Source organism: Panthera uncia (assembly GCF_023721935.1).
Source record: "Panthera uncia isolate 11264 chromosome B3 unlocalized genomic scaffold, Puncia_PCG_1.0 HiC_scaffold_1, whole genome shotgun sequence".
Classification (NCBI taxonomy): domain Eukaryota; kingdom Metazoa; phylum Chordata; class Mammalia; order Carnivora; family Felidae; genus Panthera; species Panthera uncia.
The window spans coordinates 84,924,582-84,939,271 of NW_026057582.1; the positions used below are offsets into that span (position 1 = coordinate 84,924,582).

At 39.0% G+C, this 14,690-nt stretch overlaps 1 protein-coding gene across 3 annotated transcripts in view; it reads right to left on the minus strand.

The window, feature by feature from the left end:
* Positions 1-14,690, minus strand: part of TTBK2 (tau tubulin kinase 2) — a 170,097-nt gene that overhangs the window by 40,314 nt on the left and 115,093 nt on the right. For all 3 annotated transcript variants that reach the window (XM_049613463.1, XM_049613462.1, XM_049613464.1), the window contains one exon: positions 4,598-4,755. In XM_049613463.1, the coding sequence (XP_049469420.1) occupies positions 4,598-4,755 (158 nt within the window). The remainder of the gene's footprint in view (positions 1-4,597; positions 4,756-14,690) is intronic.

Below are 14,690 nucleotides of genomic sequence, written 5' to 3' on the forward strand. Positions count from 1 at the left end.
GTAGTCTGATAGGGTTCTAAGTTTCCAGGAGGAAGGGCCTTTGACATTTTTGTTTTTTGTTGGAAATTTCTAGTTCTAATGCAGTGTGATCAGGCAGTATAATATTTCTGCTTTATGGAACTATAAAGCATTAAAGTTTCTTGATGACCTAATAACTGATCAATTTTTATTAATGTTCCAGGGGCATTTGAGCAGAAGGCACGATCTCTATCCTCAGGATGTAGAGCTAAAAAAATATGCAAGAAGATCTCCAATTACTCGTGTGTTTCTAGCTATGCCTCCCTGAATCTCTTCTAGTTGTTGCTTCCTAAAGGTGACTGCTGGGATTCTGGAGCCTAAATATTATGTATTTATTATGTCCCATTTGTGAATTGCAGCATTAAGCATTAATAAAAGCATTCCATCTTCATAACTTTTTTTTTTTTTTTTTGCTTTTTTTGCTTGAATTTTAGACTCTCTGATATCAGGATCATTATTCTCTTCTTAGGGCTCCCATTTTTTGGGTTTTTCTTTGTTCATCCTTTCTGAAATATTTTTTAGGTCTCTTGTACATAGCATATGTATTTAGCTATGTAAACCAAACTGAAAATCTTTTCATAGAGGAGTTAAGCCCATGCATATTTATTGCTATGATTGATATGTTTGGCCTCAACTCTGTCACAGTATTTTATAATTATATGTATTTTGTTATATTTCTTTCTCTACAAGATGAATCTTCTTTGTACTCTCATTTAGCCTCTTTCTCTTTCTTTCCTTCTTTCTTTCTTTCTTTCTTTCTTTCTTTCTTTCTTTCTTTCTTTCTGTTTTTGGGGGTATTTTAGGTTTGCCTATAAAGAAGTTTATTTATTTTGAGAGAGAGAGAGAGAGAGAGAGAGAGAGAAAGAGAGAGAATGCATGCACAAGCAGGGGAGGGACAAGGGAGAGGGAGAGAGAGAATCCCAAGCATGTCCCACATGGTCAGTGCACAGCCCATTGAGGGGCTTGATCTCATGAACTGTGATATCATGACCTGAGCCGAAATCAAGAGTTAGACTCTTGAACGACTGAGCCACTCAGGCACCCCTTGCCTTTTTGTTCTAATGGTGTACTCTGGACATATACCTTTTTAAATGCTCTTAGTCCCCTGTTTTCTCATTTTTTCTTGCTATAGAGTTTCTTGGTTTTAACCGGTATTGTTTTGTTTTCTTCCATTAGGGACTCTAACTTAATCGATAATAAATGCTATTCCTCCTCTGTCAGCATTCCATTTTCACTACTCTCTCTCTAGCCATTTTAAATGATTATCTTATTTTCATTCCTTTAGGGCTTCCCTCCCCTACCCCCGACTTTATATCAATGCCCTTATTAAATTTTCATTTGAATCTACTCTCCTTTATGCTCTTTATAATTTTTTTCACTTTTTCATTTTTTAAGTTTATTTTATTTATTTTGAGAGAGAGAGAGAGAGCCAGCACACACATGGGAGGGGCAGAGAGAGAGGGAGAGAAAGAGAATCCCAAGCAGGCTCTGCACTGCCAGCTTGAGCCCAATGCAGGGCTCGAATTCACAAAACATGTTATCATGACCTGAGCTGAGACCAAGTGTCAGATGCTTAATCGACTGAGCCACCCAGGCACCCCTAATTTTTTCACTTCTAAGACATCTTTTTTTCTTCCATTCAGTTCAGTCAACTCTCATGTCTTCCTTTCTCTCTCTTCTCCTTTTCCTTTTTTTCCCATCTTCCTCTACTTTGTGGTCTATTTCTGTTCTTAGCTTTTAAATTTCTGATTCAAGGTGATTATCCCTATCTTCAAATGCACAAGTATATTTACTTCCATTTGGGGTTTTATCTTAGAGTTTTCTTCTTCGTGGTTGATTCTCTGAAAGGAAATTTCCTTAGTATGAAGTAGATTTTCTCTTCTGATTTTTTTTTTTCAGTAAGACGTAATGGACCTTGGAAATCTTTTTCTTGTTCATTTTTGCGGTAGTGAAGTAGTTCACGAGATTTGTAGTTTATTTGGTGCACTCTTCTGTCAATATAACAAAGTCCAAACATATTAGTGGATTGTTACTTGTTTTTATGGTCAGAGAGATACAGTATCCTGATTTTATAGTTCTCCTTTTTGTAGGTAAACTTTATTTCCCCTTTTGCCCTTCTGCAATTATTGATGTACCGCCTTCAGCTTGAAATTCATCCCTTTTGCCTGTTCTGTGAAAGTGGATCTGAGCCCTTGAAATATTTTCCTTTGCCAGCTGGCACTGGGGCTTGTGTCAGAGGGCACTGGAGAGACACTGCAAGAGGAAAGTGTTCTGTCAGAGCTCCAGTGTGCAGCTTGGCAAGTCTCTCCAGTGTGTATGGCTCTCCCCAGCACAAGGATCCTGCCACGTCTCAGCATCTTCAGCACCTGTTTCCTGCAGCACAAAGAGGTCAGCAACCAACAGCTTCCCTGAGAAATAGCAGTTTTATGGCTCAGTGTCTCTGGTGAGACACACCAGCAAATAGTTTTCTCTGACACCCCAGAGAACAGATTTCCATCAAGTTCCAGAGGGCAGATTTTCAGCAAATTCTACCAGGCATCAGAGTGACTTCCTGGCCATCCAGTGAGCAATCCAACAAGGTCAGGAGCTCAGCCCTGGAGTCAGAGCTGGTGGAGCTCTTCCTTGGATGCTTCATCTTAGCCTTAACAGGAGGAGCTACACTTTGTATTTGCTAGCACTGTATTTCTATTTCTTACTAGTCTATGCCACATTGTTCCAATTTTGTATTATAGGTAATGACTCCTTGTATCATCCTTCTCTGTTCAAATTACTATGTAGTTTCTCTCTGCTGATTGGACCCTTCACCACTCAACTGACAAAAGGCACTTCTCCTTTCTGTTTTGTCTCTTTTCTTCTTTCTTTCTTTCTTTCTTCCCTCCCTCACTCCCCCTTTCTTCCTTCCTTCCTTCTTCTCTTTCTTTCTTCCTTCCTTCCTTTTTCCCTCCCTCCCTCCCACTCTTCTTTTTTTTCTTTTCTTTCTTTCTTTCTTTCTTTCTTTCTTTCTTTCTTTCTTTCTTTCTTTCAGAAGCTATGTATTTTGAATCATAGTTTGTTTGTTTGTTTGTTTTTTACCTCCTGGTAGTTCATGACCTGATCTACCTAGACACTTTCTAATAATTTCATTTGTAAGACAGGTTCAGTTTTTCTGATGTTGGTTTAAGACCAACCTTAAGTCCCATTGCTAATTTTCCTCCTCCCCCCAGTTTTTAGTGATCTGCCTTTATAAAGCCTGGGGGGCAGGGTTGAGTAAAGTAGGAACATAAGAGAGTTGGTGGTTTTTTGTTTCTCTCTACTTATTTTGGAGTTTAGGGTAGGCATCCTTTGTCTTCAAATTATGTTAAGGACATGGTTTTTGTGTAGTTTTATTTTTTCTTTCTTGTTATTATGTCTTATTTTAGGAGGAAACATTGAGAGATGGGAACTTAAACTGTCTTCACTGACTTCAGCTACCATGAAGCCCTATCACCTGGATTTTTGCAAGTTTGAGACTTATCTACTTCTAACAACAATCAAAGGAGGAGGACAAAGGCACTAAAACAAGAATCAAAATTTCTAGACAGGTTCCAGCTCTGTTGCTAATATTTACCTACAGTTGGATGATTGATTCACTCAGTGTTAGGATTATTTCCTCTATTGTAAAAGGGAGTGGCTGGACTAGGGCAGTGGGTTCTAAACTCAGAGAAGCAAGAGAAACATTCTGTGCCTTGGACATTTTGATTCGGTAAGTCTGGGGTGGCTCCAACAAATGGGTACTTTAAGCAAACATCTGTGATGATTCTAATGTAGATAGTCAGGGTGCCCCACTTAAGAACTCTCAGACTAGCTAATCAAAGATATCATCTCCAGTTATGTAAGCCCATGTAAGCTCTTCTGATTCAATAAGCTCTGCTGATCCCATCTTTCAATATAAAATCAAAAACAATGGATTAGTTTATCACAATTAGCTCCATTTATATGATGATTTTTCCCTACTTACTTTTTTCATTGTTAACTAAATAGTTTAAAGCAACCAGAGCAGGTAAAAATGGGTCAGGAAAAAAAAAAAGGACAACCTTGCCCCCCAATTTTAAAAATAACAAACAAAACCAACTGTATTTAATGCATGTAAGGGAGAAAACAAACAAAACCAAGATGATGGCAATACACCATAACCTGTTCCTAAAACACTTTGTAAATTAAATCACCTTCTTAGAGCAACAAGCTACATGTTTTGTTCACACTAAACTTAAGCATAGTATAGTTAGGTATAATTGTGGTTCATTCTTTCCAGGCTCCTATATATTCTTTAGAACTAAAATCAAACAATTCCTTCTCATTGTGAGGAATACCCATTGTAAATCTGACAATAAGCCATACCAGCTCAAAGCTCCCATTTCACAGTATGACCTATAAACACTTTCTAAGAAAAGTAAATCTGAACAGACATATGTAAGAGCAATATGAATTCAAGGAAATCCATAGGCTTTCTCATATGTCTTAGCATTTTGTCATCTGAAGGAACCTGGATGAAATAAAAGACATTTCTGCTAACACAGTGCACGCAAGAAAGCCACTGGTAAATAATCTGTTTAGGACATACCCAATTGCTGCAGGGGTCAAACGGGTGTGCAGTTGAGGGGTGGCAGAAGTAGTGGTGGTTGTTAGGGAACCATCAGTTCCAGTCTTCTCCCAGTCAAAAGGATCACTCTCAATTACTCCAAAGGTCTTGATGCTGTTGTCAAACACGGATGTCAGAAGCTAAACCATAAAGAAAAACACTAGAGTAAGGTAACAATAAACATCATTGCTTTATTCCTTGAGAAAGCTGCCAGACTCACAATTGGTTTTGTAGTAGGATTTAAAAAAATAAAACAAAACAAAACAAAGAACAATCGTACAAATGGGGGAATTTGAATAAGGACTATATGTTGATGATGATATTGAATTAATACTGATTTTTCTCAGTTGGGTTACCAGTTTATAGTTATGCAGGAGAATGTCTTTGTTTTTAGAAGATACATAATGAAGTGTCTTATCTAAAACCTACTTTCAGATGGTTTGGCAAAAGAATATTTGTGTTGTATGTATATACATGTGTATTCAGTTTCAATCATCAAGGTGATCATTTTTTTTGTCAAACACGCATTTTTATATGGTTTGATGTAAGTGAAGAGTGTTAACAGTTGGTATATCTAGGTATACAGAAGTTGATTGTACTTCCTTACAATTTTTTGGGGGGGGGGCTGAAAAATTATTCAGCTGTATGTGGGTGCATATGCACAAATCATCATAAAGAAATCTGCCTCTTTATTTGGTTTATATTATATATTTCAATTTTTTGTCTTCATTTGTTCAAGATCTTATTTTTCTTTCTTTTTAATTTTTTTTAGTAGGCTCCACACCAAACGTGGAGCTCATGGTGGGGTTTGAAATCACCACCCTGAGTTCAAGACCTGACCTGAGATCAAGAGTTGGATGCTTACCTGACTGAACCACCCAGGTGCCCCAAGATTTTATTGTTAAGTAATCTCTAAACCTAACATGGGGCTCTAACTCACAACCCCAAGATGAAGAGTTGCATGCTCTACTGACTGAGCTAGCTAGGCACCCCTCATTTTTTTGTCTTTAAATTCTAAAACTCTGATGTGACGTGGATAAAGATCTCACAAAGATCATCCTTTATGAGAGTCTGAGGATTGGGATACTGAAAGTTTCAGGGAGGAATAGGGTATATAGATACAAATTTGACAGTCAGCATATAGATATGAAAAGGTATTATTTAAAGTCAATGAACTGGATGATATCATCTAAGGAGAGTAGGAAGCAAGAGGTCAAAGGGCAAAGGCCTAGGGCACTCCAACATTTGGTTGGAAAGAAGACTCAGCAAAGGAAACCAAGAAGGAGTGGTCAATGAGATAGGAGAATCAAGTGTGTGCTGTTTTTGATGCCCAGTGAAGAAAACATCTCAACAAGGTGACCAAATGCTATCAATGGTATATTTATAGCTATTTCTGATTATTTGATTGGTTTCTTTCTTTCACCCAAACTGTAAGCTCCAAGAGGTTGGTGCATGTCTGATCATCACAGTATCTAACACAATACTTTATATATAACAGCAGTGTTGTGATTTATAAGTTATAAGTTTGGTCAATCACATGACCAGAATATACTCCTTATGTATATTTGGTCTTTGTCCATAGTTCCCGGCACACAGCTCCCAAAACCTTGAAATTTCCTGAAAGAAAAGAGCAATAGGAGCATCTTTTGATATAATAATATTTGATCTATAGTCCTCAGTTCATGAAATCACTTTAGAGCCATAAACATGAAATGACTATCTTGTTATTCGTAACAAGCCCCTTCCCACCACAACTGGGTTTTTGTTAATGAGGTAACTTTTGGAAAGCTCCTCTGGATAAGGGCTGCCAACAATGTGATTAGAGACTTGTAACTTTCAGTCCCATCCCCTGGCCTCCAGGAAACAAGAGAGGGGCTAGAAGATGAATCAATCAACAATGGTAAATGATTTAATCAATCATGCCTATATAATAAAAACTAAAAAGGATGTGGTTTGGAGAGCTCTTGGGTTGGTAAACATAATGGAGGTGCCGAGAGAGTGGTGCCCGCAGAGAGGGCATGGAGGCTCCACACCTTTTCCCCATAGCTTGCCCTATGCATCTCTTCCATCTGGCTCTTTCAAAGTTAAATCCTTTGTAACAAACCAGTAATCTAGTGAGAAAACTGGTTTCCCAAGGCCTGTGAGCCACTCTAACAAATTAACCAGGCCCAAGGAAGGGGTTGTGGGAACCTTTGGTTTATAGTCATAGGTCAGTCAGAAGTACAGGTGACAACCAGGAGTTGCGAATGGCATCTGAAGTGGAGGGCGGTTTCTGGGACTGAGTCCTTAACCTGTGGAATCTGATGCCATCTATCTCTGGGTAGATAGTGTCAAAAGTGAGTTGAATTGTAGGACACCCAGCTGGTGCCAGAGAACTACCAGGCTGAGGGGGTGGGGGTGGGGGTGGGGTAGGGAGAGAAACCCATGTTGGAATTACGAGTCCAGAACCTTTAAATAGTTACTCTCAAAACATTTCAACAACAAGTATTTGTGATAATATTAACTAAAAGATTCATATAACGCTACCCTTCATTTAAATCCCAAAGAAAAAATAATACATGTAGAAAAGGAAACTAAATAGATAAAAGGAACTGGAAACGGCATGGCTATAAGACCTCAGAAATTTGATTTTGGTCATATTTTTGTTGACTTAAGTTACCTATGTTATAGCTTAGACTTCCCCAAAGTGTCAGAGTTAGAGGGCTACAGAAAACCCAGAAGGAAGATGGATTGAGACCCAGCATATGGGAACAGAAGTGGCATACCTTGGACTACTCTCTTGACTTTGGAAATAGAGGTTCTCACAGAGTGAGCTGCATGCCTCCTGAAAATGGAGTCCCTGTCCCTGAGGCAGTACCCGCCTTGCTGTGTGAGCACTCAGACGGCCACTGCCACACTGCTACAGCCCGTACCGGGCTGCCAAGGAACGATCCTAAGCAGTTTTTATGCCAGATGTCCTTTTATCATGGAATTATTTTCTTACATTTATCAGAGTATAAACGTATGCAGCATATGCCTTTGGGCCTCAGATAAAAAAGTCTGTTACTAAGATGGTGACACCAGAGACCCAGCAGCAGAAGGCAGAAGGATGGAAGGTACAGCACAGAACAAATAGACCTTCCCTGACCCTCTAATTTATGGGAGGTTCCCCCTTGTTATTCTCCAGCTCAATCTCTTATTTTTTGCTTCCTAACAGCCCATCTAGGCCTTCTGAAAAATTTAACTCCAATGTCATCAGACTCAGGGGAATCTTAAAACAGCAAGAGGCAAGCCTGCTGCATTCTGATGCAACCTCTGCTTAAACAGTCCCATTCCTAAACCTGGGAAGTAGATTAACAAGATTAGTAAGAAATGTGGTCAGCTTTGGATTTCCTATCCTATACTCTGATTTTAGCAATGCTGTGGCACTGTATGGACTGGCTGACATATACATTTTAGTTTTAGGTTCACCAACAGTGTGGATATTTGTGGTTTTTATTGGTCTTCTCAACTTGCTAAACAAGGCTTCACATCACTGGAACACTCTAATAAAAATACTTTTGTGGTCTTTTGTCAGGATCACATGATTCCATTAATTACTGACAAGAATTTCTAATAATTCTTCATATAACTCTGTAGTTCTTTCACTGCATTTTTATCAACCAGTCATGTTAGTATTTGTTTTACAGTGGCTGCTGTGTTTGTGGCCACCTCTCCAAAGAAGTCAAGATGGTAAAAAACAGGGCTTTTTGGAATGAGTCAGAAATTGGGTTCAGACACCACTTCCAGTACCACTACTGGAAACCACCAGTTTTCCCAGGCAACAGGTCTAAAGTAAGCCTCCATAAAATGGGGATAATAACCCTACCCATGTATTGCTATGGCATTGTTAGGTGTCATTACCATGACAATAATGTGCAGAGGCACCAAGAGTTTTTATTTTTTAATTTTTTATTTAATTTTTTTTTTGAGAGAGAGAGTGAGTGAGTGGCGGGGAGGGGCAGAGGGAGATACAGAGAATCTTAAGCAGGCTCCATGCTCAGTGCAGAGCCTGATGTGGGGCTTGATCCCACAACCCTGGAATCATGACCTGAGCCAAAATCAAGAGTTGGACACTCAACTGACTGAGACACCCAGGCGCCCCCCACCCCAAGGGTTCTTCTTTATCCAATCTGATGCTATGTTAGTTTCCCATTAACTAGTAACTGTGTCACCTACACGTGGAGTCTTGTGGTGGAAGGTTAAGATTTTCCTATTTACTATTTATTTTCCTATTTCCTATTTACTCCTCAGAGATATTTTCCTTTCTCAAAATATTTTAAAAAGGATTATTTAAATTACGTGGTGGTCACAATAGGGTTGAGTGTTTTTAATCATTATGTACACTTCTGAAAATGTTGGCCCAGCATTTTTTCTTTAATCTGAAATAATTAAAGATTAATAGTAAATTACAATAATAGTACAGAGAAATCCCCTTCACCCAGTGTGCTCCAATAATAACACCTTAAATAGCTAGAGTACAATATCCAAACCGGGAAAATTACATGGGTACAATCCACAGAGCTTATCAAATTTCACATTTTACATGCACTCACATGTGTGTGTGTATTTGTACATGTATAAAACTATAGAATTTTATCATCTGAAGAGACTCATATCCCAGCATCTTTTTCTTAGAGTTGCTATCCTCTTTCAGAATTTAATTTATCCTCTTTCAGATATTCGGGGGCACCTGGGTGGCTCAGTTGGTTGAGCATCAGACTCTTGCTCTCGGCTTAGGTCATGATCTCACAGTTGTGAGAAAGAGCTCCCATGTGAGCTTTGGGCTGGGCATGGAGTCTGCTTGGGAGTCTGTCTGTTTCTCTTCTCTTCTCTCTCTCTCTCTCTCTCTCTCTCTCTCTCTCTCTCTCTCCCCCTCCCACCCTCCCTCCCCCTATGCCCTTCCCCTGCTCATGCTTTCTCTCTCTCAAAAAAAACCCCCTAATATTCATAATATGATCTCTGTTTCAATCATGGCTATAATTCTGATAGCTTCACTTAGTTTAGTTTAACAGATAGAAAACAGCATTTATAGATTTCCTTAGTAGGTGATTGTGGGCAAACTAAGATTAAATTGAATTTTCCTAACATTTGCTGAAAACTTAGGTGCCAGGCACAGTGTGAGGATAGTGCAAGACAAAAAAAGAAGACATGGTTGTACCTCCAGGACTTAAAGCCAGCTGGGAAGATACACTTATACATAAATACTAAGCACTGATAAACTTGGACGTAGTTTCCCAAAACACCATAACTCTTTCCAAAAGCAAATGCCAGCCATTATTCTAAGACATGCATAAAAGATTCCTGGTTAAGAGCAAAACAACTCTTCTCTCTAGGTCTGGACTAGATGGCTACTAGATGAGGTGTTGGCTATGTGCAACTTGTTAATATGGAAATGTTTTCTTGCAAGAAATTCTGACTTTTAAGGGCTTACAAAGCAGAGACATTCAAAGTGAACATGGCTTTAGTAAAACAGCATCATTTAACACTCTGATTATAAAATATATTCACTCCAGTCTTGGCTCAGAACATACAAGACATAATGTTTTTTGACCTTTGATGTAGCTAGGGAAGCAGTCATGCTAAATACTGGGGTTTTTTTTGTTTTTGTTTTTTTGTTTTTTGGGTTTTTTTTTGCTTGTTGATAGAAGATTTCGTTATTGTTTTTAACCACAATGGTTGTCCAATGAGGAATTTAAAATTTTGAAAGAACAGTAATTAAACTCATATTCCTGAACAGATACCAAACTGTAAAATTAACCATATGGACAGCATTAGTTCACAAAGTGTTCAGATTCAAAGCAGAGTAATTTTTCTCAAAATGAAGTCCATAGGAGGACTCTGTGAGGGAAGCAAGAGACAGAAGATGCAGTCAGACCTTTTTGGAACCTGATGTCACATTGATACTAGTCATGAGAACATACCAGGCACACCAAAATCTTTTCCCCAATTATCTTTCTCCTTTCCACCTGTCCTCTGCTCCCACTCACTGCTTATGAGAGATCAGAGAGCAAGAAAGAACCAAAAGAAAATATTTTGCCTGCTCTCTCTCTTCCAAAAGTAGTAAAATTATTATATTTTGTTTTGTTATTAGATGACAAAGACACAGAGAAACCCCTAGGAGAATGTCCAAATGAAAAACATGAGAATAAGAATATGTTAATTTAAAGTAATTATAAACAGGGGTGCCTTGCTGGCTCAGCTGGTTCAGCAACCAACTTCAGTTCAGGTCATGATCTCATGGTCTGTAGGTTTAAGCCCCATATCGGGCTCTGTGCTGGCAGCTTGGGGCCTGGAGCCTGCTTCGGAATCTGTCTCTCTCTCTTTCTCTCTCTCTCTCTCTGCCTTTCCCCCACTTGTACTCTGTCTCTCTCTCAAAAAATAAACATTAAAACAAATTTAAAAATTAAATAAAATAATTATAAATCTAACTTTCAAACTTAAGCTAGTGAATACAATAGTTTTCTTTAGATTATAGACATAACTAAGTGCTGAATGTGATCAAAATTATTTTGCTTGCTCAACTTTTATACTCCCATGCGAACTCTATCAATAAAAAATTATTAGCACCCAAGATGAGAAAGTTGGAACATTTTCCAGCTCCTCCTGAATATAGTATTACAGGTAGAATTTTATTACAAGTAATATGAATTCTGTGCATTTCAGAAATACATATAAAATGTAACTATAAGAATATATTCCAAAGTGACTTGCATACAATGGGTTTTCTCCATTTGTTACACAATCTATAGTTATTAATGCAAAAAGCCACACAGGAAAGAAGGTGACAAGTTGACCCACTTAACGTCTCTAAGTACTCAAGGCTATATATTGCCTCTCTGTTTTATATCTTGTTTATATGTTATACAAAAGCTGCCATTTCACACAGAAATAGCTACCACATACAAATAAGTTCACTATGCTGTTCAGAGTCTTTCAACCGGGCAACACTGATGAATGTAAAATTTTCATTAACAGTAAAGTCTATGTATTGTCCTTTGTATATGAAAATGATAAACTGATACACCATTTTTATAGTTACACCTCAGAGATATTGCAGATTGGGTTCCAGACCACCAGAATAAAGCAAATACCACAATCAAGCAAATCAAGTGAATTTTTTGGCTTCCCAGGGCATATGAAAGTTATTTCTACTGTACTATATACTATTAAGTGTACAATAGTATTATATCTAAAAAGAAAACAACGTACATGCCTTAATTAAAAATATTTATTGGAGGGTGCCTGGATGGCTCAGTCAGTTGAGCATCCGACTCTTGATTTTGGCTCAGGTCATGATACCATGGTTGTGGGAATGAGCCCCATGTTGGGATCCATGCTGAATGTGGAGCCTGCTTAAAATTCTCTCTCCCTCTGCCCCTTTCCCCTGCTTGTGCATGTGCTCTCTCTAAAATAAAGAATAAAATAAAATAAATTTAAAATTTTTTTTAAAAACAAAAATATTTCTAGAAGATGCTAACTATCATCTGAGCTCTCAGCAAGTGAATCTTTTTGGTGGTAGAGGGTCTTGCCTTGATGTTGATAGCTGTTGACTACTCAGGGTGGTGGCTGCTGAACGTGGAGGTAGCTATAGCAATTTCTTTTAAAAAAAAAAATTTTTTTAATGTTTATTTATTTTTGAGACAGAGAAAGACAGAGCATGAACAGGGGAGGGTCAGAGAGAGGGAGACACAGAATCTGAAACAGGCTCCAGGCTCTGAGCTGTCAGCACAGAGCCCGACGTGGGGCTCGAACTCACAGACCGAGAAATCATGACCTGAGCCGAAGTCGGACGCTTAACCGACTGAGCCACCCAGGCGCCCCTATAGCAATTTGTTACAATAAGACAACAATGCAGTTTGCCACACTGATTGACTATTCCTTTTACAAGTGATTTCTCTGTTCCATGTGATACCTTTTTTTAATGTTTATTATTTATTTTTGAGAGAGAGAGCGAGCGAGCACGTGTGTGCACAAGTGGGGGAGGGGCAGAAAAAGAGAGGGAGACAGAATCTGAAGCAGGCTCCAGGCTCTGAGCTGTCAGCACAGAGCCTGATATGGGGCTCAAACTCACAAACTATGAGATCATGACCTGAGCCTAAATCGGATGCTTAACCAACTGAGCTACTCAGGACTTCTTTCAAAACTGGAGTCCATCCTCTCAAACCCTGCCACAGCTTCATCAACCAAGTTTATGGAATATTCTAAATTCTTTGTTTTCATTTCAACAATCTTCACAGCATTCTTCACCAGAAGTAGCTTCCATCTTAAGAAACCACTTTTCTTTGCTCATCCATAAGAAGTCACTCATCTATTACAGTTTTATCATGAGATTGCAGCCATTCAGTCATGTTTTCAGGCTCCATGTGTAATGCTAGTTCTCCTACTATTTCCATCACATCTCCAGTTACTTCCTCTACTGAAAGTCTTAAACCCTTCAAAGTCATCGATGAGGGTTGGAATCAACTTCTTCCAGACTCCTGTTCATGGTAACATTTTGACCTCTTCCCATGAATCATCAGTATTATTCATGGCATCCAGAATGGTAAATCCTTTCCAGAAAGTTTTCAATTTAGTTTGTCCAGATACATCAGAGGAATCATCATCTATAGCAGCTATCGCCTTATAAGACATATTTCTTAAACATTAAGACTTGAAAATTGAAATGACTTCTTGATTCACGGGCTGCACAATGGATACTGTATTAGCAAGCATGAAAACATTAATCTCATTGTACATCTCCAACAGAGATCTTGGGTGACCATGTCCATTGTCCATGAGCAGTCATATTTTGAAAGGAATCTTTTTTTCTGAGTGGTAGATCCTAATAGGGGGCTTAAAATATTCAGTAAACCATGTTTTAAACAGATATGCTGTCATCTGGGCATTGCTATTCCATTTACAGAATACAGGCAGAGTAGACTTAGCATTCTTTAAGAGCCCTTAGATATTCAGAATGGTAAATGAGCACTACTTTCAACTTCAAATAACCGGCTGCAGTACTTCTTTTTTATTTGATTTGATTTTTTTAGAGGAGAGAGCACGAGGGAGCACAAGTGGGGGAGAGGGGCGGAAGGGGGTAAGGGAGAGGGAGGGAGGGAGAAGGGGAGAGAGAGAGAGAGAGAGAGAGAGAGAGAGAGAGAGAGAGAGAGAATGAATCTTAAGCAGGCTTCATGGAGCCTGAAACGGGACTTGATCCCACAACCTTGGGATCATGACTTGAGCCAAAATCAAGAGTCAGATGCTTGCTCAGCTGACTGAGCTACCTAGGCGCCCCTGCAAAAACTTCCAACAAGAGAGTCAACCTGCCCTTTGAACCTCTGAAGCTAGACATTGACTTTTCTTCTCTAGCTATGAAAACCCTAAATGGCTCTTCTTCCAATAGAAAGCTGTTCCTTCTACATTGAAAATCTGTTGTTTAGTGTAGTAGCCACCTTCAGAAGCTAGATCTTCTGGATAACTTGCTGCAGCTTCTATATCAGCACTTGCTTCACCTTGTACTTTTATGTCATGATGAGGGCTTCTTTCCTTAAGCCTCATGAACCAAACTCTGCTAGCTTCAAACTCTTCTTTGGAAACTTCCTCACCTCTCTCAGCCTTCACAGAATTGAAAAGAGTTAGGGCCTTGCTCTGGATTAGGCATTGGCTTAAGGGAACGCTATGGCTGGCTTGATCTTCTTTTCAGACCACTAAATCTTTCTCCATATCAGTAATAAGGCTGTTTTGCTTTCTAATCAGTCATGTGTTCACTGGAGTAGCATTTCTAATTTCCTTCAAGAACTTTTCCTTTGCAATCACTACTTGGCTAACTGTTCAGCACAAAAGGTCTGGCTTTCAGCCTATCTTGGCTTTTGACATACCTTCCCCACTAAGCTGGGTCATTTCCAACTTCTGATTTAAAGTGAGAGATGTGCAACTCTTCCTTTCACCTGAACACTGACAGGCCATCATAGGGTTACTAGTTGACCTAATTTCAATATTGTTGTGTCTCAGGGGATAGGGAAGCTCAAGCAGAAGGAGAGACAGGGAATGGCTGGTCGGTGGAGCAGTCAGAACA